The sequence below is a fragment of the Pelodiscus sinensis genome, chromosome 17 (assembly GCF_052426305.1).
Source record: "Pelodiscus sinensis isolate ZL-2025 chromosome 17, ASM5242630v1, whole genome shotgun sequence".
Classification (NCBI taxonomy): Eukaryota; Metazoa; Chordata; order Testudines; family Trionychidae; genus Pelodiscus; species Pelodiscus sinensis.
Window position 1 is genome coordinate 35,950,424 of NC_143068.1, and position 24,532 is coordinate 35,974,955.

General features: G+C 67.0%; 1 protein-coding gene across 5 annotated transcripts; it reads right to left on the reverse strand.

Annotated features, from left to right (window-relative positions):
* Window positions 1-1,835: 1,835 nt before the first annotated feature.
* On the reverse strand, window positions 1,836-21,241 carry ZNF335 (zinc finger protein 335). Of its 5 annotated transcripts, none has more exons than XM_075917060.2 (29): window positions 21,141-21,241; window positions 18,819-18,907; window positions 17,813-18,047; window positions 17,078-17,351; window positions 16,662-16,739; window positions 16,042-16,371; window positions 12,781-12,912; window positions 12,556-12,708; window positions 10,648-10,906; window positions 10,354-10,531; window positions 10,167-10,279; window positions 9,957-9,975; window positions 9,701-9,817; window positions 9,542-9,618; window positions 9,225-9,385; window positions 8,916-9,145; window positions 8,723-8,831; window positions 8,553-8,647; window positions 8,207-8,466; window positions 7,511-7,646; window positions 7,056-7,439; window positions 6,837-6,979; window positions 6,515-6,654; window positions 5,476-5,579; window positions 5,286-5,363; window positions 4,096-4,179; window positions 3,342-3,407; window positions 3,066-3,147; window positions 1,836-2,383 (listed from the first exon to the last, which is right to left on the reverse strand). In XM_075917060.2, exons 3-29 carry the CDS (start codon window positions 18,014-18,016, stop codon window positions 2,265-2,267), a joined length of 4,125 nt encoding a protein of 1,374 aa, XP_075773175.2. In that variant the 5' UTR covers window positions 18,017-18,047; window positions 18,819-18,907; window positions 21,141-21,241; the 3' UTR covers window positions 1,836-2,264. The 5 variants fall into 5 exon arrangements, with proteins under 5 accessions (XP_075773175.2, XP_075773174.2, XP_089625920.1 ...); XM_075917059.2 differs by having other exon boundaries at window positions 7,056-7,442; XM_089769794.1 differs by having other exon boundaries at window positions 1,836-2,380; window positions 7,056-7,457.
* Window positions 21,242-24,532: the final 3,291 nt, after the last annotated feature.

The following is a 24,532-nucleotide window of genomic DNA, read 5'->3' on the forward strand; positions in this document are numbered from 1 at the left end:
CCACGCGTACCAGGCAGGGCTCAGCCCAGGGCAGGACGGGGCCCACGCGTACCAGGCAGGGCTCAACCCAGCGGCAGGAGAGACAGGCCAGGGCAGGACAGGGCCCACGCGTGCCAGGCAGGGCTCAGCCCAGGGCAGGACGGGGCCCACGTGTACCAGGCAGGGCTCAGCCCAGGGCAGGACGGGGCCCACGCGTACCAGGCAGGGCTCAGCCCAGGGCAGGACGGGGCCCATGCGTACCAGGCAGGGCTCAGCCCAGGGCAGGACAGGGCCCACGCGTACCAGGCAGGGCTCAGCCCAGGGCAGGACGGGGCCCACGCGTACCAGGCAGGGCTCAGCCCAGGGCAGGACGGGGCCCACGCGTACCAGGCAGGGCTCAACCCAGCGGCAGGAGAGACAGGCCAGGGCAGGACAGGGCCCACGCGTGCCAGGCAGGGCTCAGCCCAGGGCAGGACGGGGCCCACGCGTACCAGGCAGGGCTCAACCCAGCGGCAGGAGAGACAGGCCAGGGCAGGACAGGGCCCACGCGTGCCAGGCAGGGCTCAGCCCAGGGCAGGACGGGGCCCACGCGTACCAGGCAGGGCTCAGCCCAGGGCAGGACAGGGCCCACGCGTACCAGGCAGGGCTCAGCCCAGGGCAGGACGGGGCCCACGCGTACCAGGCAGGGCTCAGCCCAGGGCAGGACGGGGCCCACGCGTACCAGGCAGGGCTCAACCCAGCGGCAGGAGAGACAGGCCAGGGCAGGACAGGGCCCACGCGTGCCAGGCAGGGCTCAGCCCAGGGCAGGACGGGGCCCACGCGTACCAGGCAGGGCTCAGCCCAGGGCAGGACGGGGCCCACGCGTACCAGGCAGGGCTCAGCCCAGGGCAGGACGGGGCCCACGCGTACCAGGCAGGGCTCAACCCAGCGGCAGGAGAGACAGGCCAGGGCAGGACAGGGCCCACGCGTGCCAGGCAGGGCTCAGCCCAGGGCAGGACGGGGCCCACGCGTACCAGGCAGGGCTCAGCCCAGGGCAGGACGGGGCCCACGCGTACCAGGCAGGGCTCAGCCCAGGGCAGGACGGGGCCCATGCGTACCAGGCAGGGCTCAGCCCAGGGCAGGACGGGGCCCATGCGTACCAGGCAGGGCTCAGCCCAGGGCAGGACGGGGCCCATGCGTACCAGGCAGGGCTCAGCCCAGGGCAGGACAGGGCCCACGCGTGCCAGGCAGGGCTCAGCCCAGCGGCAGGAGAGACAGGCCAGGGCAGGACGGGGCCCACACGTAGCGGCAGGGCCAGACCCCACAAACCAGGAAAGCGGTGTCTGCACGCAGCCTTCCGGGCACCTCTGCTCCACAGCAGCTGCTGAGGGGAGCCCAGGCGGGGAGCAGCCTGCCCCTACTATGGGGCCCAGGCAAGCCCTGGGCTAGTCACAGGAATCCAGCCCCGTCTGTGCAGCCAGTGGGCTCCCCCCCCCCGGGCAGGAGTCTGGGCAAGGCAGCAGGGGGGGCAGCCAGACCCGACTGAGCTGTTCTAATCCCATGTAAATCCTGCTGCCGAGCGGCTGGGACAAGGTACATGGATTGAGGCTGCTTACCGCTCCCCTCGTGTCACCACGACGCAGCCCGTCCCTGGAGGGCAGCCCAGCCCCGCCCCGGCCCGCCCGTCAAGGTCACTGCGGCTCAGGCAGGCGGCAGGCAGGGCTTGTGCACCCCCCAGCAACTCCCACGCCCCAGGCAGGCTGGCTGGGTGCTGGGGGCCGAGCAGACACCCGTACCTGGCACCTGCTGCCGTTGCCAGAGCCCCAGGTCGGGGAAAGGCCCCTGCAGCCCCAGCCCCACTGCACACGCAGGCCTGGCAGAGCCCAACACCTCTTTATTCTTAAGCAGCTTCCCGCGGCTCCCGCCCCGCCCAGAGCAGCTCTCTCCAGCAGAGTCCGTCTCTGGGCGGAAGAAAAACAGAACATCTCTTGCTTGGGGGGCCGCGCCGGGCTCCCTGCGCCCCACAGCACCGCCTGCCTGCAGGCCCGGAAAGCCGCCGGGCCACGCCCACGTGGAACAGCAGCGGCCCCGGCCCAGCCCTGCGATCAGCCGTGGCTCTCGCCCCCCGCGCCAGGCAGCTCGCCTGGCACTCGCGCCCCAGGAAAGGGATCTGAGGCCGGGAGGTGCGAGAGGCCCAGAAACTAGCCCTGGGGGGACGCCAGCGGGCAGAGGGGCAGCACCCGGCCCTCCTGGTGCACGCGCCAGCCAGCGAGCGGCCAGACTTGGGCCCAGCCACCGTCCAGCCCTTAATCCGCCAGCGTGATGACGTCATAGTGGATTCCCTGCTGCAGCTGCTGGATCTGCTCAGCCGTTGCCTCGGCCGTGAACACGCCCTGGGCTTGGGCCATGGCCGCATCAGCCACTGCTGCAAGGGAAAAGCACCGTCAGGCCTCCTGTGCCCGGGTACCCTTACCACGCGCTCCCCACTGCTCTGCCAGGCCTGCCGGGGAGAGCAGAGAGCATGTGAACCCTGGGCTCGGGGCACCCCCGCCAGCAGAGGGGAGGCCATGGCCGGGCCCGGCTCCAGCCCAGAGGCACGGAGCATGGGGAGCGGGCACTCCTGGCACAGCCCCTCCACAGCCAGCAGACCAGGGTTGCTCTCCTGACGGGCGGGAAACCGCAGCCGCCCTGCCAAGCCGCTGGCCACGGCGGAGGTTGCTTTGTGCAGCCAGTGTGCGACCAAGTGGCCAGGAGATGGAACTGCTCTGCCAATGCCAGCCAGCAGGGGGCGCCCCAGGACTCCGCCCCTGGGCAGGCAGAGTAGGCATGGCCCAGCAGGGGGCGCCCCAGGACTCCGCCCCTGGGCAGGCAGAGGGGGCGTGGCCCAGCGCAGGAGCGCCCCAGGACTCCGCCCCTGGGCAGGCAGAGGGGGCGTGGCCCAGCAGGGGGCGCCCCAGGACTCCGCCCCTGGGCAGGCAGAGGGGGCGTGGCCCAGCGCAGGAGCGCCCCAGGACTCCGCCCCTGGGCAGGCAGAGGGGGCGTGGCCCAGCAGGGGGCGCCCCAGGACTCCGCCCCTGGGCAGGCAGAGGGGGCGTGGCCCAGCGTACCTGTCACTGCTGAGTGCGCCGCAGCTTCCAGCTGAGCCTGGGTGACCAGGTGGTGCTCGGGGGAGACAGGCAGGTACTGGATCTGCGGGGAGCAGTGGGGGGGGCTCAGTCTGGGCAGGCAGCACAGACCGGACTGGGGGGCACATGCTTGGCTGGCAGCTGGGCCCTCACAGGCCGGGCCACTAGCTCATGCAGGGCACTTACCCTGCGCACAGTCCCACACCCGCCCTCCCCTCCCCTCCCCTCCCCCAGCAGGGCCCGTTCTGCTCCCATTACCTGGGGCTCCTGCAGGAACTGGCTGCCCTGCTCGTACTGGATGTGGGTGATCTGGCCGTCCTGCACCTGCAACAGCCGCTGGAGTGAGCCGCTTGGCCAGCAACTACCCCTGCCCCTGCCCCTGCCCCTGCCCCGGCCCGGCTGCCCGCACAGGAGAGGGAGTTTGCTCTGCCACTGAAGGACGATGGGCTCCCCGGGGCGCAGCACGTGGTGGGAGGGCACAGCCGGTGTGGGGGAGATGGGGCCAGGGCGCACGGGGCCCGTACCCCAGAGCGGGGGAGGGGGGAGGCCTGATTCACTTCAGCCTGTGGGGAGACTGCAACCCAGGAGATGCACCTGTGACGGCCCCCAGCCCTGCACCCCACCCGCAGCCAGAGGGGACTCTCCAGATGTGGACACAGGAGCCAGGGCAGAGCCTCAGTCCTCCTGGGGGGAGGGGCCTTCACCCCCTTCCACGGTCTAAAGCACCCCCCTCCCCTAGCCCAGCTCCCAGGCCCTGCCCCACAGTGGCCGTCCCTGCCTCCCCTCCTGTGTCTCTGCCTTCTGATCTGCCCAGCCTGGGACTGGGTGTCCGGGCCAATCCACAGGTGGGGGGATGAAACCCCACAGCCAGGAGAGGTGACAGCCAGCCCCCCCCGACGTCACAGGCCCGATCCAAGGGACCAGGGATCCCCGGCCGCCCCAGCTCCACCCTGGACCCCACGACCCAGGCAACAATCTGGCACCAGCCCGTGCCAGGCAGCGGGGCCCCTACCTGGATGTGATGCCCTTCTGGCACGACGACGTACTCGTGGGGGAGCAGGTGCTGCACGCCCTCCTGAGCAATGATGTACTGCACCTGCAGGGGCACAGAGACTGAGCCCCACCGCAGTGTCCCTACAGGGACCGGCCCCCCGCCCACAGCGCCCCTACAGGGACCGGCCGCCCACAGCGCCCCTACAGGGACCGAGCCCCCCGCCCACAGCGCCCCCGCAAGCAGGGACCGCCCCCCCCCCGCCCACAGCGCCTCTACAGGGACCGAGCCCCCCGCCCACAGCGCCCCCGCAAGCAGGGACCGAGCCCCCCCCTGCCCACAGCGCCCCTACAGGGACCGAGCCCCCCGCCCACAGCGCCCCCGCAAGCAGGGACCGCCCCCCCCCCGCCCACAGCGCCCCTACAGGGACCGAGCCCCCCGCCCACAGCGCCCCCGCAAGCAGGGACCCCCCCCCCCCCCGCCCACAGCGCCCCTACAGGGACCGAGCCCCCCGCCCACAGCGCCCCTACAGGGACCGGCCGCCCACAGCGCCCCTACAGGGACAGAGCCCCCCGCCCACAGCGCCCCCGCAAGCAGGGACCGCCCCCCCCCCGCCCACAGCGCCTCTACAGGGACCGAGCCCCCCGCCCACAGCGTCCCCGCAAGCAGGGACTGGCCCCCCCGCAGTGTCCCTACAGGGACCGAGCCCCCCGCCCACAGCGCCCCTACAGGGACCGGCCGCCCACAGCGCCCCCGCAAGCAGGGACCGCCCCCCCCCCGCCCACAGCGCCCCTACAGGGACCGAGCCCCCTGCCCACAGCGCCCCCGCAAGCAGGGACCGAGCCCCCTGCCCACAGCGTCCCCGCAAGCAGGGACCGGGCCCCCCCACAAGCAGGGACCGGGCCCCCCCGCAGTGTCCCTACAGGAACAGAGCCCCCCTGGCCCACAGCGCCCCCGCAAGCAGGGACCGGGCCCCCAAGAGCAGGGACCGGGCCCCCCCGCAGTGTCCCTACAGGGACCAGGACCCCCCCCCCGCAGGTTGAGCAAGATATCAGCCCCGAGAGGCTGAGCACGTGGTCTCCTCGCCCTGGGAGCCTGGCTCGCTCTGGGTCACCTCCGTGCCAAGATTCAGCTGGAGATTCCCGCTGGTTCCTTTCAGCCAGTCAAGCCCCACGGCCCTCCCCTGGCAGAGCCCCCAGCTCCCCGCACACCTGGTTATCGGCGGTCACCAAGTGCTGCACCGTCTGCCCGTCGGCCGTGGTGATCTCCTGGATGTAGGTGGCCTCGTCCTGCACGAGAGCCGAGCGCCACCCGTCAGCCCAGCCCCCAGCGGGGTAGGTGACGGGCGCAGGCCCTGGCTGCGGGGCGGGGCGGGACTGGCAAAGGCGGCGCCAGACTCACCTGGCTTGTGATGCTCTGCTCCTGGGCCACAATGATGTGCTCCTGCCCCAGCGCCTGCTGCAGCCGATCCGGAGCCAGCACTGCCTGGCCGGTCTGCAAAGCCGCTGGGGGGGAGGGGAGAGCCCCCGTCAGCCCCTGAGTACGGGCAGGGTCACGCTGGCCTCACCGCCAGCCATGACCAGCCAGACCCAAGCATGCAAGCTGGGACCAGCCACTGACCATGAGGGGGCGCCGGGCACCGGGGCCAGCGCGGCAGCCAGAGGGGAGCCCCCCGAGCAACGCACCAGGCACAGGGCCAGCGCGGCAGCCAGAGGGGAGGCCCCCGAGCAACGCGCCAGGCACAGGGCCAGCGCAGCAGCCAGAGGGGAGCCCCCCCAGCAACGCACCAGGCACAGGGCCAGCGCGGCAGCCAGAGGGGAGCCCCCCCAGCAACGCACCAGGCACCGGGCCAGCGCGGCAGCCAGAGGGGAGCCCCCCCAGCAACGCACCAGGCACAGGGCCAGCGCGGCAGCCAGAGGGGAGGCCCCCGAGCAACGCGCCAGGCACAGGGCCAGCGCGGCAGCCAGAGGGGAACCCCCCCAGCAACGCACCAGGCAAGGGGCCAGCGCGGCAGCCAGAGGGGAGCCCCCCGAGCAACGCACCAGGCAAGGGGCCAGCGCGGCAGCCAGAGGGGAGCCCCCCCAGCAACGCGCCAGGCACCGGGGCCAGCGCGGCAGCCAGAGGGGAGCCCCCCCAGCAACGCACCAGGCAAGGGGCCAGCGCGGCAGCCAGAGGGGAGCCCCCCCAGCAACGCGCCAGGCACTGGGGCCAGTGCGGCAGCCAGAGGGGAGCCCCCCGAGCAACGCACCGGGCACCGGGGCCAGCGCGGCAGCCAGAGGGGAACCCCCCCCCAGCAACGTGCCGGGCACCGGGGCCAGCGCGCTAGGAGTTCACGAGGTTCACGGACGCGTCAATGAACTGCTATTGACCATCCCTACGCCCGGCCCGGCCCGGCCAGCTCTCCAGCGGTGTGGCCTGGCAGCCCTGCCTGGTCTCTTACTCTGCAGCGTGGCCAGCGCTTCCTCCTCACTGTTCAGGACGATGGTCTGCTGGGCGGGGGCTGCCGGTGGCCCGGGCCGCTTCCCCTCGGAGCAGTGCAGCCGCTGCATGTGGAACTTGAGATGCCCGTTGCGGTTGAACCTGCCGGAGAGCGAGCGTGGAGTGGAGCTGGCTGCGGGGCCCCGGCTCCTCTTCCCTGCACAGGCCGGCTCCTCGGTGCTGCCAGGCAGCTGCAGGGGCTGGAGAGGAGGAGGGGCCGAGAGCAGGGCCCACGGTCCAGCCAGAGGAGCACGCCCAGGGCAGGCCCCGGCTGCTCTACCCACCTCTGCCCACAGACCTGGCAGGCGAAGGGCTTCTCGTTGGTGTGCGTCAGCATGTGCCTGCGCAGGTCCTTCTTGTTCTTGGAGGCAAAGCTGCAGTGCGAGCACTTGTGGGGCCGCAGGCTGGCGTGCTGGGCCATGTGACTCTGGGGACGGGGACAGCGCCATCAGCAGCGGCCAGCACCCGACGCCCACCCAGCCCTGGGCGCCCAGCCCACCTACCCGGACCTCCAGCCACACGGCGGCCGTGAAGGGGCAGTCGGGACACTTGAAGGTGCTGGGTCCCACATGGGCCCTCTTGTGACTCTCCATCTCCGCTCTCCCGGTGAACATGGCTGTGCAAATCTTGCAGGAGAATTTCTTGGTCGTGGAAATCTTGCACGACAGCTTCTTGGCTGTGGAAATCTTGCACGACAGCTTCTTGGCCCCCCCCTGCAGCGGGGCCCACTTGCCCTTTGGGGACGGGCTCTCCGGCTCGTCGGGGGCAGGTGAGAAGGCAGAGCTCCTCCGGAGCTGCCTGGCCAGGCACTGCAGCACGGGCCACTTGCTGGCGGAGCCCGGGGCCTCCTGGCCCGGCCCTGGGGAGACGGCAGAGTCCCCGCTGAGCTGCTGGGAGAGAAGAGCCTGAGGATCACGTTGCCTGAAGCCCCCGCCAGGCCCGGGACCAGGCCTCTTACCTCCACCCGATGCAGCTGGCTCCCGGGGAAGCTGGCTGACACGATGTAGTGAGCGCTGTGCTCCTTCAGCGCGTCCGTCACCACGGCCTCGCTCACCACCACCGTGTGGGTGGCCTCTGCGGGGCGCTCCTCCTCGCTGCGGGGGCAAGCGCAGGGTCAGGGGGTCCCCATCCCCACGGGGCTCCGCCGGGGCGGGGGGATGGGCCGTCTCGCACTCGGAACTGGAGCAGACTGAGGACCAGGGCAGGGGCAGCTGCTTTGACACCTGCCAGCAGAGCTGGCACGGACGTGTACCAACGCTCCCCTTGGGACCCACGGCGTGAGGCGCACCGAGACGGAGGGGTGTGTAACACACCCTCAGCCTGGTGGGGCGGGGCCCCGGGAGGAGTGCTCCGGGCTGGGGCAGGGGGGTCGGCGCGTGCGGGGGGCGCTCCGGGCTGGGGCAGGGGGTCGGTGCGTGCGGGGGGCAGGGGGCGCTCCGGGCTGGGACAGGGGGGGTCGGTGCGTGCGGGGGGTGGGGGGCGCTCTGGGCTGGGACGGGGGGTCGGCGCGTGCAGGAGCTCCAGGCTGGGCACAAGGGGCTCCGGGCTGGGCACAAGGGGCTCCGGGCTCCTCCCCGCTCTCCCTGCCCCGGGGCGCGGGCCGGCGGGGAGAAAGGCCTCTCCCCTGGCCGGGCGGGGCCGAGCGCGCAGCAACCTGTAGAGCGCCTGCGGGGCCTGGAGCTCCTCGCCGGCGGGTGCCATGACGCCGTACTCCACCGCGCCCCCGAAGGGGAGGGGGATCTGCTGCAGCTCCGAGCTCGCCAGGCCCGCCTCCTCATAGGCCTCCTGCACCAGGGCCTCGTGCTCAGCCACGTGCAGCGTCACCACCTTCTGCTGCGGCCCAGGAGACTCCAGCTCCGGCGCCTCCTGCTGGGCCTGTGCCACCCCGGAGCCGTCCGCCTTCACCACGGCCACCTGCACGGCAACAGCCAGCAGGGTCAGCCGGAGCCGGAGCCGGGCCTGGGCCCTCCTCGCAGCCGGGCGGGGGCTCGCGACCTCACCTGCAGGGAGCCTGCAGCCAGCTCCCGCTGGGCGCTCATGTTCAGCAGCAGATCCAGCGCCGTCTGCGTGGCCAGCTCTGCCGAGCCCTCCACGCCTGGGGAGGCAGAGAGAGCAGGTGAGAGGCGCCGGCCGGCCCAGGCAGGCCCCTCCCCCTCCCCCGGGAGCTCACCTTGCTCGTAAATGATGGTGGCCTCCCCCAGGGACTCCTGGGAAAGGATGGGGGCCTCCCCAGGCGGGAGGGGCTGCACCGTGTGGTAGGTCACCGGGCCAGGCGGAACCTGGATGGGAGAAGAGGCGATGGAGAGCCCGTCCGAGCCGGCCAGGGTGGAGGCGGGGGGGCAGCCCAGGACCCCGGTGCTCACCGGCGCGCTGGCGGCAGGGTCGCTGGGAGGCTGCGCCTGGCCGTGCTGCTGCTTCAGCTCCTCGATCTGCTGCAGGGTGAAGAAGGGCCGGCGCCGGCAGGGGGGCTCCTCGGGGTGCCGCTGCGCCCACTCCTCGAAGGACTCGGCGTGGCGGCACTGCACGTGCAGGCGCAGGTTCTTCTTGTGCTTGGTGGTGAAGTGACAGTACTCGCAGGCAAAGGGCTTGCCCCCTGCGGCAGAGAGGGCAGCGCTCAGCCCCAGCGGTGCGTGTGGGGGGGGGCTGGCACGAGGCCGAGGTGGGGGGCTCACCTGTGTGTTTGACAGCCACGTGCGACACCAGGAAGTCCTCCCGGAAGGTGGCATATTTGCAGAAGCTGCATTTGTAGGGCTTGTCGTTCACGTGGGACAGCTGGTGGTTCAGCAGGACCTTTTTGTCCTCGCAGGCGTAGTCGCAGAACTCGCACTTGAACCTGCCAGGCCGGGAGAGGGCCCGCTCGTTACTGGGCCCGGAGCCCCCCGCCCTGGGCCGGCCCGGAGCCCCCCCGCCCTGGGCCGGCCCGGAGCCCCCCCGCCCTGGGCCGGCCCGGCGCCCCCCCGCCCTGGGCCGGCCCGGCGCCCTGCCCTACCTGCGGTTAGCAATGGCCTGGATGTGCGTCAGCAGGTGCATCTTGAAGGTGTAGCGCTTCTTGAAGGACTTCCCACACTGCAAGAGAACAGAGTGGCCCTCACTGCCCAGCCTGCCCCGCCCCAGACTGCAGCCAGCCCCGCCCCCAGCCCCGCCCCACCTTGTCACACATGTGCGGCTTCTCGGTGCTGTGAGTTTTCATGTGCTGGGTCAGCCTCTTCTGCATGGGGTAGACTCTGCTGCACACCGGGCAGGGGAAGGAGCTCAGCTTTGGGGGCTGCAGAGAGAGGACGCAGGGATGAGCGAGCCCCTCGGCCCCCACCCAGCCAGATCTGGGCTCAGTCCCCCTCAGCCAGGCAGCGGGAGCAGAGAGAGGCTGGGGCGCCTGCCCTGGGACTAACACAGCAGCCACTCACCGGCTCGGCTCTCTTCTTCCTGCGAGAGAGAGAGGAAAACCACACTGGTCAGACAGCCCCTCAGCCCGAGGCCCCGCCCGCCCACGGGAAGCCCTGGCTGGCAGGGGAACCGAGGCATTTGCCGCCTTCGGCCTCGCGGCTGCCTGGCTCAGCACGTGGGGCCGCGGGGAGCTGGGGGCGGGAATGCGGGCGGTCCCACGGCCCCCTCACCGGTCCCGGCTGTGCACAGTGGAGTGGCGGAGGACGTCCTTCTTGTACACACTGGTGTAGTCACACTCCTCGCACTTGTATGGCTTGCTGCCCACGTGGTTGAACATGTGTTCCTGTGAGAGGCAGAGAGCAGGCCGTGAGCGAGAGCCAGCTCTGCCTCGGGGGGCCGGGCGGGGGGCGGGCTCACTTTAAGGGAGGACCAGCGGCGGGAGCGGTAGCTGCACTGGAGGCACTTGAAGAGCTGAGGGTCGTTGGCCTCGTGGGAGTTCACGTGAAAGCGCAGGTCGTCATGCGTGAGGAAGCGTGAGCCGCAGATGCGACACAGGTAGGGCCTCAGCAGGGGCTTGGGGGACTTGTAGTAGTACCTGCAAGAGCAGAGCGGAGCTCAGCGCTGAGACGGCTACAGGGCAGCCCGCCTGCCCGCGGCACTGCCACCCACCTGGCTCACCACCCCGCCCGCCTGGCTCGCCGCCCCCCTCACCTGCGCCCCATGTACTTGCGGTACTTCTTGCCCAGGAAGCGGCGGGAGGGCCGGCCACGCCTGCGGGGCGCAGCGTCAGCCTCCTCGGGGCCCGTGTTGGAGGAAGGGTCCTTGTTCTCCGAGTCCGACTGGCTGATGCCGGGCTCTGCCAGGCTGGCACTGGCCCCGTTCTCCAGGCTGGAAGAGCTGGCTGCCTCGGAGCTCTGCAGCTCACTGCTCAGAGCGCTCTGGGACGTGACCACGGGCTCCTCCTCGCCACCTGCCCGACAGCGGCCCGGAGTGAGGCTCCTGGTGCGAGCACACCGGGGGGGCCCGCACCCCGTCTGGGACCCACTGAAAGCTTTAGGTGCACCCACGCCTGCGCGCTGCCCGCAGGACCACACGGGGCGGGGAGACCTGGCTCGGGGCGGGGAGTTACATGCTTGCTGCTGGGAGACGCCCACAGGCCCGGCCCACGGACCGCGAGGGGGGCGGCCAGCCACGTGAATGGCAGCACGTCCACAAGCACCCCGCAGCGGGGCCAGGCCGGCGGGGCCAGCGCCTGCTCACGAGACAAACTCCATCTGGGGCTGTCGCACGAGGAGGCAGGGGCCTGGGCCTTCGCTCCAGCTCGTCACTTCTGAAGCAGCTTTGCTATGAACTGAGCCTGAAAGGAGCCAACCTGCCCCAGGACGAGCTCCAGAGACTTGTGAGCCAGCTCCTGGTGCCACCTCTGCTCCCAGCCTGCCCCAGGGCCCGGGGTGTGCAACGGGCGCTTTAACCATCGCACTCCCAACCTTCTCTTTGGTAAGAAACCTCTCCATGTTCGATGCCAAAACACAGGCCCAGTGGGCTCCTTTGGGTAAGATCCCAGCTATAAATTGCCCTGGGGCTGGTCCTTTGGGACTGGAAGAACCTGTTCGGAGTTGGTGGGATTGGTTTTATAACCTCTCCCCCGGGTGAGGTGGGGCTGGGGGGGCACAGGGAGCACTGGGGTGTGTGAGGGGAGGTGGGGGATGGGTTACAACCTCTCCCCTGTGTAATGGAGGCTGGGGGGCACAGGGAGCACTGGGGTGTGAGGGGAGGTGGGGGATGGGTTATAACCTCTCCCCTGTGTGAGGTGGGAACGGGGGGGCACAGGGAGCACTAGGGTGTCTGAGGATGGGTTATAACCTCTCCCCTGTGTGAGGGGGCTGGGGGGCACAGGGAGCGCTGCGGTGTCTGAGGGGAGGTGGGGGAGGGGTTATAACCTCTCCCCTGTGTGAGGGGGGCTGGGGGGGGCACAGGGAGCGCTGGGGTGCCTGAGGGGAGGTGGGGGATGGGTTATAACCTCTCCCCTGTGTAAGGGGGGGCTGGGGGGGCACAGGGAGCACTGGGGTGCGTGAGGGGAGGTGGGGGATGGGTTATAACCTCTCCCCTGTGTAAGGGGGGCTGGGGGGGCACAGGGAGCACTGGGGTGTGTGAGGGGAGGTGGGGGATGGGTTATAACCTCTCCCCTGTGTAAGGGGCGCCAGGTGGGGCACAGGGAGCACTGGGGTGTGAGGGGAGGTGGGGGATGGGTTAGAACCTCTCCCCTGTGTAAGGGGGGCTGGGGGGCACAGGGAGCACTGGGGTGTGAGGGGAGGTGGGGGATGGGTTAGAACCTCTCCCCTGTGTGAGGGGGGAACGGGGGGGGGCACAGGGCGCTGGGGTGTCTGAGGGGATTTGCTGGGGAGGCTCGTTGCCGACCGGGGTGGCAGCGGATGCGCTCGGCGCAGCTGGTTGGTGCCGTATAGAGGAGGGCCCCCTCCTCCCCTCCCCTCCCCCCGGCTTGGGCTGTCAGTAGCCCTGGTTCTGAGCAATTCGCTCTGACCTGACCCCCCAGCTGTGCCCCAGCCCCCTGCCGTGGGAGCAGGCCAGCCAGGCCCCCCGCTCCGCTCCAAGTCCTACCCTCAGGCTGCGGCAGGGCCTCCAGGCGAGGGAACTTGCGTGGCCTCCCTGGGCGCCGGCGTGGCCTCTCCTCGCTCGACGTGGGGACAATGCGGCTGTACTTGGGCTGCCGCCCACGAGGCTCGTCCTCAGCTGGGTTATAGTCACTGTCCTCTGTGGGGCAACGGGCCAAGGCGTCAGACACAGGCCCTGGCAGCAGGGGCCAGAGGGGAGAAGGGGCCGTACCTTCAGGGTCATCAATGGCTCCAGCATCCATGATATCATCCTCCTCTTCCTCCTCCGGCCCATCTTCCTGCGGGAGCTTTGGCGAGGGAGCCCCCTTGCGCGGCCCCTTCTTCAAGGCCAGAGCAGCAGCCACTGGCAGAGCAAACAGCGTGAGAAGCGCTGGGGAAGCTCGGCTGGGCGCCACAAGCAGGCACCCGCCCGGGGCAGCTGCGCAGAGCCGCCCTGGAGCGGTCAGCACAAGGCGGTTACAGAGCTGGGCACGGGCCTGGCCCTTGGGGTGGGCAGAGCCGTCTGTCTGAGGGGCGCACAGGGCAGGAGCGGGGCACCCTGCACGTAGGCTGCATCTGGCCGTGGCTTGCCTTGACTAGGCCCTCACAGCTGGGGCTCCTGCCTTCTGCAGAAGGGTTTGCTGGCACTGGAGCTCCAGCCAAGTGGGGGTGCCAAGGCTTGCACCCCACCTCCTGACCAGATTCCACCCCCATCCCGCTCCTACACCCCACCCAGACCCTGTACCCCTACACCCCATCCCGCTCCTACACCCCACCCAGACCCTGTACCCCTACACCCCATCCCGCTTCTACACCCCACCCAGACCCTGTACCCCTACACCCCTATCCCGCTCCTACACCCCACCCAGACCCTGTACCCCTACACCCCATCCCGCTCCTACACCCCACCCAGACCCTGTACCCCTACACCCCATCCCGCTCCTACACCCCACCCAGACCCTGTACCCCTACACCCCATCCCGCTCCTACACCCCACCCAGACCCTGTACCCCTACACCCCTATCCCACTCCCTGGCAGCCCCCCCCCCCCACTGAACCGCTCATTTTTGGCCCCTCCCTAGAGCCTAGGGGGCTCCAGAAGACTTCATCTGGCCGGGGGGAGGAGGGGGGCTTGAGCCTTGGCAGTTCCTGCTCCCTGCTGGGGCCGGAGCGTGAGGGGAACCCTGGTGCCGTGAGCTGCATGAGTGAGGTGAGCGGCTCCTTTTCCCGCTCAGCAGTGGGGGGGGCTACGGCCAGGAGGATTTTTTTTTGCCTCTCATTGGTCTGTGGCCGGCGACCGAGTTTTCGGTGGGCCAGTGGCCCCCACCCCGGTGGGAGGAGCACTGTCGGTACAAGAGAACTGGAGTGCAGCACGGCTCAGCGCACGGTCTGGTGTGCCTTGTGAGTGGGGGACCCCAGCCCGGCCTCTCCACAGCGCCCCCCAGAACTCGGGTGTAATCGTGTAGTCGAACCGGTTAGCCAGTCAGCAAAGCTTACAGGTTAGTGCTCTCGGCTACATCCAGTCCCCCCCCCGCCAGTACAGTTTTTAGCAGGCTGGCCAGCAGCCCAGGTCAGTCCCGGCTCGCACCTGGTCCAGAACCCCCACTGCATCTCTGCATTTAAAACGTATAAGGAGCCCGGCCGGCAGCCCGGCTCAGTTCCAGCTCTCGCCGGGCCTGGGCGCTCAGACCCCGGGAGGCAGGGGCTGTCAGAGGCGGCAGCGCAGGGCAACAGGCAGCAGGTTTTGAAACTGGCTCCTCTCATGGACCAGCTCCCGCCTGGCACCCCACACTGCCTCTGGTACAGCGGCTGCCACCCCCGCCACGGGGACTATAGTCTAGTGACCAGTGGTCCCCAACCTTTCGGGGCTGCCACGCGCCCAGAGCCGGTGCTGTCCATGCGCCGCGCTCCCGGGGGGGGGGGGGGGGGGGGGGCTGGCCCAGATCATTCCGCAGGCAGACAAATGCCCCAGTGGGTGCCATGGCGCCCGCGGGCACCGCGTCGGGGACCACTGGGCTAGTCGACTAACCGGGAAGCATTCCTGAGGTTGCTCCACTAGTCAGTGAACCGCTATTGAACCTCCCTGCCCAGAACACCCTGTGTATGGCCTCTGCAGCCACCCCTCAACGTCTCTCTGAGGGACAATCCTGGTTTCCTTTCACTCTCTCCTCACGTCCATCGCCCCCTCTGTTTCCAATTCCAATGCTTCTTTGTGAGACCAAAGCCCTTTGGCTCCCTGAGCACCCAAGGTGGGGCCGCATGGCAGGGTTACACGGTGGCACTGGAAGACGTTTCTCCTCACATTGGCACTTTGGGTCTTCACTGCACTCGCAGGGGATGTTTTCAGAGAACTACCCACAAGGACTCCAGATCTCTCGAGCGCCTACAGCTAATTTAGACCCCAGCATTTTGCAGTATAACAGGGTTGTTAAGTGACGGTTAATCAGCTAATCGAGCAGTCGATGGAATTTCCATCAACTACTTGATTAGTCGATGGGAGGGCGGGGGGGGGGGGGGGGGGGGGGGAGGACGACTGCCCCTGCGGCTCTGCATTTTAAATGTAGGAAGAGTTGCCGGGCTCTAATCACATTTAGAATACAGCGCCGCAGTGGGGTTAGCTCACAGGGGCGGCTCATGCCAGCTCCTGGACTGCTGCGGCTTTGCCTCCCCTGCCCCGCCCCCCATGGTGATGGTGTTTGGGGGAGCCGGCTTCCCTCAGCACCGGCTCCTGCTCCTCCAGTTGCTCCGTCTGATACAGAGGCAGCGGGGGGTGGGGTGGGGAGAAGAGAACTCACTCGACTAATTAGTAGACTAATGTTTACATCCCTAATGTAGAACAGGGATCATGCTTTCCCATGCTCAGCACTTTGCCTCTACCACCACCAACTGTTCACTTTGCTTAACAGTCTGAGGGGAGGGACACGGAAGAATTCTCAGAGACTGATGATGCAGGATTTCTCCTGGCAAGGCTGTGTTGACTCTTCCCCAACAAATGGTGCCTAACTAAACGTCTGGCAATCCTCCAGCTGTAACCTGTCTGCCAGGCAGGGAACTTCGGCTCCCTGTTCTGTGATTGCCAGGGCTGCCTTTGGGCTGGTTTTGGGTTTGTTTTTAATGGTGTTACATTCACTGCTCTCCAAATCAAAAGCTTTGGACAGGGTGTTTCGATTTTCATTCTGTCAGCTGCGGACGGCTGAATATTTCTAGTCATTTTATATTCAGGGTCAAATTCTCCCCTGCCAGAGAATTCTGAATTAAGGGTGGAACAATTTAGCCTCAGTAAATGCATTGCAGAAAAACAAGTTCTGGCCACACTTCCACTGGGGAAGCCTAATTCCCTCCCATTGCGAGAGAGCCATTCTAAGCCACCTCCCTGGAAGCAGTGGGGCCCCCACCCGGCCCATTAACCACCTTGCTCCCCCCAGAACAGAAACTCCTCCCACCCTGGCACCCCACCCTGGCAGATAAGCCTCCCAAGAGGCAGCATCCCTACCTGGCTGGAAGTGCCGCTCCCTCATGTGATTGATGAGAGTTTTCTTGGAGATGCTCTTGTACTGGCACATCTTGCACCTGAACTGCTGCACCACCACCACCTCCATCATCTCCTCCAAGCTCTCCAGGTCCGGCTGGTCGGGCTCCTCCCCAGCATCTACCTCTCTGGCCTGCTCCGGCCGCGTGGGCAGCTCCAGCAGGTCCGACTGCTCCGATGGGTCTGAAGGGCCAGGCTGGTCTAGGCACGTGGAGGTGGGTCCATCGGCTATGGCTTCTATTGCCAAACTGTTGGCCAGAGCAGACGTGGCCATCTGGGACACCATGGGGGCACCTAGAGCACCAGCAAGAGCTCACCAAGGGAACGGAACGAACACACACACACGCACACGCACGCACACGCACTCCCCCAGAGCCAGTGCCCCTTAGCGCACCCCCCCACTCCCCCAGAGCCAGTGCCCCCCAGCACAGCCCCACAGGCAACACCCCCACCCTAGCTACAGTGCCCCCTGCTGGGAGACTGGGACTAGAGCAGTCAAGAAGCCCTGCACAGCCAGTGGATGGAAATGGAAGAGAGCCCAGAGGCAGAGGACGGCACTGACCGACCCAGAAGCATTCGTTTACCATCATCAGGCCCCTGCAGAATGAGATACCGGGTCGTCTGGGCACCGCTATCCTCCGCGCTCGTCACTGCGATGCAGCCTAGGAGGAGAATGGAGAAGAGGGTGAAGGGGCAGATGAACTACCAAGAGCAGGCATTCGTTCAGGGAGTCAGGGTGGGGCGGGGGGAGAAAGGAAAGCTAGCTGGAGGCTGCACGGGTGCTCACGCGGTGAGCTCAGGACGGAGGGAGGATCCCGGCAAGCCCTTTCCCAGCTAGAGGGAAGGCAGGGAACAGCAGGCACTGCTTCCAGTGGTCAGGGCAAGCTGGGGGCAGTCTTCCACTAAACGGCGTTTCCTTTTTTGGACCAAGTCACTTAGCTACAGCAGCGGCCCCTTGCCCGGCCCTGGGCACACGTGCCTGGGACTCCGGGGCACTCACTCTGGATGATGTCCGGCCCAATCGTGGATTCGATGATTTTGTCTATGGCCGAGCCCAGGTCTGAGGAGGTGGATGCAGTGCAGTCCGACACCACTGTGGCCCCATCGGTGATGACGCTGGAGTGAACCAGCACCTGTGGGGACTCCGATACCATAACGGACTGGCTCACGGTGGAGACGCTGGAGACCAGGGTAGACTGGGCGATAGAGGAAGAGTCTGGCAGGTAGATCCTCTGAATGGCATCTGTGCTAGAGCTGCTCTCCGACACTTCCTCCTGGGGGACAGACAGGTCGGGGAGCACAGCTCAGAGGCCTCTAGCAAGCCTCCTCAAGAGCCAGTCAGCACCCTGCCTCGCAAGGGGGCGCCTGCCCAGAAGACAGGCCTGCAGGGCCCTACAAGAGGGTGACAAGCGATAGCTTTTCTGGCTTCTGCTGATGACCCTGCAGCCCTGTGGTGTAGCTGAGACACACCCTCAGACACAAGCTGCAGGTAGGCAGAGCTCTTCCCCTGGGTGTGGGACAGACCTGACGTGTATCTCAGTACTGTTACTGTAGACAGAGCAGGCCCATGGTCACCCTGCCCTCTGGTGTGTAGGGCTGGCTCCCACTTAGCCGGGGCAGTGGGTCAGAGAGCCTACTCCCTGAAGGAGATGATCCGTGTTCTCAGTCTGACAATGTAATCCGACAGCCACCACGTCACTTCCATCCCCAAAGGGTCTCCAGACCTCCTCCCTACCAGAGAGCCCCCGCTGCTGTCGGAGCTCTGCCCCACGCCAGAGTCGTCCGCTTCGGAGAGGATGGGCACGAAAGCAGCATCGCTGCTGTCGGCAGACATGGCCTCAGAGGTCTCCACGCCAAGCCCGCTCTCCGAGGGCTCTTCCTGGGCCAGAGGAGGGGCCGCATCGCTGCTGCTCTCCACTTCGTTCTCCTCCATCTCCATGCTCAATCTGCCTGGGTTCCTCAAGTGAGACCTAGGCAAGAGGAAGCGCTGCAGTCAGTCCTGCTGTGCGCTCAGGGCACACCATCCCACCCGCCAGGGAGGAGTGACAGGGTAACTGGCATACAAGAGAAGTGTAAACGAGGGTGTCTTAACATGCATTTATTAGGTAAGCGTGTAACCGCTGACATTTTCAGATACAGAGGCAGCGGTGTGGGGGTCGGGGGAGGCTGCTCCCCTGGTGCCGCTGCCTCTGATATAGAGGCAGCTGGGCCAGAGGAGAGGGGGGAAGAGGGGCTGCGTGTAACCGTGCATGTTAACCGGTTAACCTTGGACACGTGCACATCCCCAGCATTAACACAACATACGCATCCCGATGCACGCAGCAGGGCTTCAGTCCTTAGGGAAAGGAGGCATCAGAGCACAGTGAGCTTTAGGCCCAGGTCTGCACTACACTTTAGCGTCTGATGAAGACACTTTATGCCAATGGGCGAGAGCTCCCGTCAGCTTAATAAGTTCCCCTCTGCAAGCGACAGTAACTATGGGGGCGGGAGAAGCGCTCTGGCAGACACAGGGCTGTGCACATTGGGGTTAAGAGATGTATAAATACGTCACTAAGGGGGTGGATTTTTCGCACCCCGCAGTGGCACAGTTGATGTACACACTTGTGTACACTGAAATGATATAAACATGACAACACACACTAATTTAGCAGGCTGCAGGCTTTATGAAATGCTCTGATGGACACAGGGTGGGCACCACAGCAGTACTCTGTTGGCACTCGCTCCAGAGGAACGAAACATACCCGTGCAGCAATTTCCCAGGACTTATTACAGCCTGACACGTCTCCTACTCTTGTTCTTGAAGGCAAACAGCAAATGCCAAACTTTCATCCTAGCCAAGGGGAGACAAACCAATAAATACCAAACCTCATATGAGCATTGGGTGGCAGCCCAACCAGCCCTCACCTGAGCAGGAAGGGCTGAGGTAGAGCTCTGGTCAGGGCTGTCAAATCCCCCCAGGGTAAGGAATGAAAAATCTATTCAGGGATCCTCAACCAAAGTGTCTTCAGGAAGGTCACATGATGCTGATCACTGAACTCATGGGTAGATTAACAGTACAGCAAACACCCCCACTTTGCCCATATTTGGAGACTCCTCAGAGCATCACAAATACTCCTCCCCCTCCACTAATAATTTAACTTTATAACACATCACCACCAAGTGGGAAAGGATAATTATTGCGATTTTACAGAGAAATACACCACAGGAGAGAAAAGTGAAGTGACTTGGGATTCCTCATACGCAGCAAGTTTAAAATGACTAAAGGAAATATTTCTTCACACGATCCACAGCTGAACTGTGGAACTCCTTGCCAGAGGATGTTGTGAAGGCCAAATGTATAACTGGTTTAAAAAAATCCAGCTAAGATTCTGGAGGTTAGGTCCATCAATGGCTACTAGCCAGGATGGGCAGGGACAGTGCTCCTGGAGGCTGGAGCTGGGTAACAGGGGAGGGATTGCTTATCATAGAATTCTAGAACTGGAAGGGATCTCGAGAGGTCGAGTCCAGTCCCTGCCCTCACAGCAGGACCAAGCGCTACTCAACTTTGGAAGCCCTGGGGGCCCAACGATACTCACAACATATGCCGAGGGCTGCAATTTAAGTATGGTTGCATATACACACAGATATATGCAAATATATGCAAATAGCTTATTTCACAGTGATGGGCATGAACACAACATTTAAGGCAAGACTACACCACATGCAGGCCCCATTTAAGTCTGTTCTGCTATTAATAAAATGCAGCATTGGCCCGATTTCCACCCATGTGTCAGCATCTGTAACGAGCAGCGACAGCCCAGGGATTTAACTAACTGCATCCCAACAGCGGGCCCTTATAGTGACTCGTTTCCGCTTCCGCCCTGGGCTAGACCCGCCCGGGCCAGCGTCCTTCTGACCTGCTCTGCAACCGCCCCGGGGGGAGACTCCACAGCCCCCCACGTGTCCCCTCCCAGGGTGGAGACTCCACAGCCCCCCCACGTGTCCCCCCCCAGGGTGGAGACTCCACAGCCCCCCCCACGTGTCCCCCCCCAGGGTGGAGACTCCACAGCCCCCCCACGTGTCCCCCCCCAGGGTGGAGACTCCACAGCCCCCCACGTGTCCCCCCCCAGGGTGGAGACTCCACAGCCCCCCCACGTGTCCCCCCCCAGGGTGGAGACTCCACAGCCCCCCCACGTGTCCCCTCCCAGGGTGGAGACTCCACAGCCCCCCCCACGTGTCCCCCCCCCGGGGTGGAGACTCCACAGCCCCCCCACGTGTCACCTCCCCCGGGGTGGAGACTCCACAGCCCCCCCACGTGTCCCCCCCCAGGGTGGAGACTCCACAGCCCCCCCACGTGTCACCTCCCCCGGGGTGGAGACTCCACAGCCCCCCCACGTGTCCCCCCCCAGGGTGGAGACTCCACAGCCCCCCCCCACGTGTCACCCCCCCGGGTGGAGACTCCACAGCCCCCCCCACGTGTCCCCCCCCAGGGTGGAGACTCCACAGCCCCCCCCACGTGTCCCCCCCCAGGGTGAAGACTCCACAGCCCCCCCCACGTGTCACCCCCCGTTGTGGAGACTCCACAGCCCCCCCCACGTGTCGCCCCCCAGGGTGGAGACTCCACAGCCCCCCCCACGTGTCCCCCCCCAGGGTGGAGACTCCACAGCCCCCCCCACGTGTCCCCCCGTTGTGGAGACTCCACAGCCCCCCCCCCACGTGTCACCCCCCCGGGTGGAGACTCCACAGGCCCCCCCCCACGTGTCCCCCCCCCCGGGTGGAGACTCCACAGCCCCCCCCACGTGTCCCCCCCCCGGGTGGAGACTCCACAGCCCCCCCCACGTGTCACCCCCCCAGGGTGGAGACTCCACAGCCCCCCACGTGTCCCCCCCCGCGGCCAGGCCGGCCCCGCCCCCCGGCAGCGCGCGGCGGGCCCGCTCCCCAGGGCCCTGCGGCCGGGGCTGCCCCTGGCGCTGCCTGCGCCCCCGCTCGGGCCGGCGCCATCTTGGCGCGGGGTCCGGGCGGCCGGGCGGCGCCGGCGCGGAGGCGGAATCCGGGGCCGCGGGGCCCGCGCGCCGCCCGCTCACCGCGCCTGGGCCCGTCCCTCGGAGCGTCCCGCCGCGGCGGCCCGGGCCCGGCATCCCCTCGGCCGCCATCCCCGCGGAGGGATCCCGCCGGCGGGACCCCGGCCGGACTACTTACCGCGCCGCGCGCGCCGCGCCCGCTCCTGCCCCCCCGGATCGGGGCGACCCATGGACCCGGCCGCGGCCCGTCTCGCGTCCCCGGGGCGCCGGGCCCCCGCGCCGGCAGCGCGCCTCCGCCGGGACTATATTTCCCCGCGGAAGCACCAGAGGCGCCATCGGCGAGGCCGCACGCAGAGGACGTCACGGCGCGCGAGGCTGGCGCTGGCCGGACCCTGAACGTGGGGTCACGCCGGGGTCAGGCGGATCACGTGGGGCGGTGGCGGCTCAGCCCGCGGGTCTCTGTGGGGCGGGGAGCCGGGTTAGGCCCCCCCCGGACACAGCGGCGGGGGGGCTCCCTGGGGGCGGGGCCGCGGGGGAGCGCGCGAGGCTGCTCGACGCTTCGCTCAACGGCGCGCGGCCCCCCGAGGGCGGGGCTGGGGCGCGGGGGGGCTGCGGGGGGGGTCATACTGGGGCGGGGCGGGGCCGGCTGGGCGGGTCAGCGGGCGCGGGGGGGCTGCGGGGGGCGGGTCAGCGGGCGCGGGGGGGCTGCGGGGGGCGGGTCAGCGGGCGCGGGGGGGCTGCGGGGGGCGGGTCAGCGGGCGCGGGGGGGCTGCGGGGGGGTCACACTGGGGCGGGGCGGGGCCGGCCGGGCGGGTCAGCGGGCGCGGGGGGGCTGCGGGGGGGTCACACTGGGGCGGGGCGGGGCCGGCTGGGCGGGTCAGCGGGCGCGGGGGGGCTGCGGGGGGCGGGTCAGCGGGCGCGGGGGGGGGCTGCGGGGGGCGGGTCAGCGGGCGCGGGGGGGCTGCGGGGGGCGGGTCAGCGGGCGCGGGGGGGCTGCGGGGGGGCCCTTCGGGCGCCGAGGCCCCGGTTCCATGGCGGTGGCGGCCGGTCGCAGCGGACGTGCCGGTGCTGTGGGCAAAGCCCCCGCGTGGACTCGAGACTTGTGCGAACTTCCCAGCGGCCGGGTCCGGGTGCCTCGGAGGGAGGGAGCAGAACCGGGACTCGCCCAGCGATCGATCCCTCCCCGTTCCCAGTCCCTGCCCTTGCTGGCTAGTAGCCACTCCCCGGACCTGTCTCGCTCTTTCTTGCGTCCTGGCCTTCACGGCCGCCTCTGAAATTGTTCCAGGCGCTGTGCGAGGTTTGGCACGTCTGCACAGGGGGCATGTTACACCACGGTGCAGGAGACAGCGCCTCAATGTATAAAATGACTAATGAGGCATCTGTGTCCCTATTAAAGACACTGAGTTGTATCTCCCTGCTAGTGGGCCAGGACCTGTGTTTGGGGTCTGTCTTTGCCTGACACCCTAAATACGATGCTAAGCGAGATCAGTTGCTCTGGCTAGGCCACGTGCTGCACTCATCCCTGTGGTACTGGAGGGACACAACCGGCAGCGTCAGCCAATTTCTGCCTTTGGACCTGTGTTGGACAGGAAGCAATCTGGGATGTGCGTCTAGGCAGGCTGTTGGGAGGGAAACTACTCTGAGATGCATCATTATTGCAGCTAAGCATGGGGAGGTTATGGGACTGGAAGCCATGTATCCTGAGTTTCCCCACCATCTTCTGCCCGTGTGGACTTCCTGAACAGGAGCGCTCCCTAGCCTGACCCACTGTTGCCCACAATGACACTGCTCCAATTTCTTCTGGCCTCATTGGCTGCCTTCAGCCGGGACTGACTCCTGCAGGGAGGAGGAGAACCTGGACCGAGTTGTGCTTGTGCAAGTCTGCTGGCGTCTCTTCTGACAGCATATTGACCCTGGACTTGGCAGTAATGCTTCAGGGAGCATCTCCCTGGCTCCTGCGTGCGTGATCCCTGGGGCTCCTGCGGTCCCCACGGCTCTTGTATAAATTGCGTGTGTGGCCGGGGCAAGCTCCTGTCAGGGCTCTGCTCTCTTCACTCCCTCCTTGGGGCTTTCTCTTCCGTGCTCCTCCCTGCTGAGCCACTGCCCTGAGTCTGGCAGGCTCCACGTGCCCGGCAAAGGGCGGAAGAGGAACTTCCCTGTGTCCTCAGCAAATCGCATTTCTTGCTGCCAGCCGGGCTAATGAAACGTGCCTGTGGCTTGGCACCATCCACCTCTGGGCTGGAACGCGGCATGAGCGACTGGACCAGGGCCTGCGCACGTGGCTCGGCGGCTCCCGGTGCTCTGGCTGGCGGGCCCGGGGAGCAGGGGTCTCCCTGCCTCTCTGTTCTGTGGCGTCACAGTAATAAGCCCGTGCGCCCATCCTGCCTGAGCAGGGGAGCACCTTTCTGGTGTAGGATGGGGGGCCCTTGCCAGTGGCTGCCCCGTACAGTACATGCTCTGAGCACTAGACTTCAGTGTCACAGCCCGGTGCTGACGGTCCGGGCAGAAGAGCCTGGAACAGTTCTTCGAACTGCCGCAGGCGGGCGAGTGCTGGCGCGGGAACTCGGGGGTTGGGTTCATGGGCTGGAATAGGAGAACTGCTCCCTGGGCTGGGAGCTCGCGTAGTTCCTGTTTCCTGGCCCTCTGGCCAGCTGCTCCAGGGAGTCAGTTGGGGTTTCCGGGGTGGAGGGTTGGGACCAGGCCAGGAGGGGATGTGGTGGCAGCTGGCTGTGTTTTGGTACAGAACAGGCCGGAGGGACTTACGCCTGCCCTTGTGATGTAGCCCAGCCCTAGGCTTCCGTAGGACCAGAGCTTGGCTGGACGTGGGGTCTGGTGCCTTTTGGGAATGTGTGCTTGCAGGTAAACCCATGGATTTCCCCGCCAGGCTAGCTCAGCCTCTTGCCCCTGCCGCTCACCCACTCTGCTCGTGCCCCTCCCTCCTGGTCTTCAGTAGCCCTGCTGCTGCAGGCCTGGGGACTTGGAAAACTGCCTGAGAGTGAGACCTACAGAGCTCATCTGTTCAGCTTCTCAGGAAGCCTGAGCGAGAGCCCGTAAGTGCTTCCAGGTTAAAAGCCCTTCAGGCATGGTGGGGAAAGGCAGAACCAGCCGCGGGGCACTGAGGTCAGACGCATCAAATGAGGAACATGCGGGTGATTGGCCATGGGACAAACCCCCAGGAAGCGCCGGGTTCCCTCTCTCGCTGTCCCCTTCGCTGCGCTGGAGCCTTTCTTTGGAGATGTTTTGGTCACAGCACATGCCTGGCGCCTTGCGGCGGGACCGAGGGATGCAGGAGGCCAAGGGAGGCCGTTTAACCATCCCGTCTACCCTCTGACTCCCTTTGCTGATGCGTCCCAGCTGCCCTGCCCTCTGGGACGGCTGGGAGCTGCGCTGCCAGCAAGGTGGCTCCAGCCATGGACAGTCTCAGCCTAGCACTCGGGCTCCATCTATGCTGCCTT

Coding starts and splice junctions, on each gene's coding strand:
- ZNF335 (XM_075917058.2), bottom strand. CDS start 18,016: ATGGAGATGGAGGAGAACGAAGTGGAGAGCAGCAGCGATGCGGCCCCT. Junction 10,907..12,555: donor GGCCCTGCCGCAGCCTGAGG/GTAGGACTTGGA, acceptor GCTGTCGGGCAG/GTGGCGAGGAGGAGCCCGTG. Junction 3,148..3,341: donor AGTTCCTGCAGGAGCCCCAG/GTAATGGGAGCA, acceptor TGCTCCCCGCAG/ATCCAGTACCTGCCTGTCTC.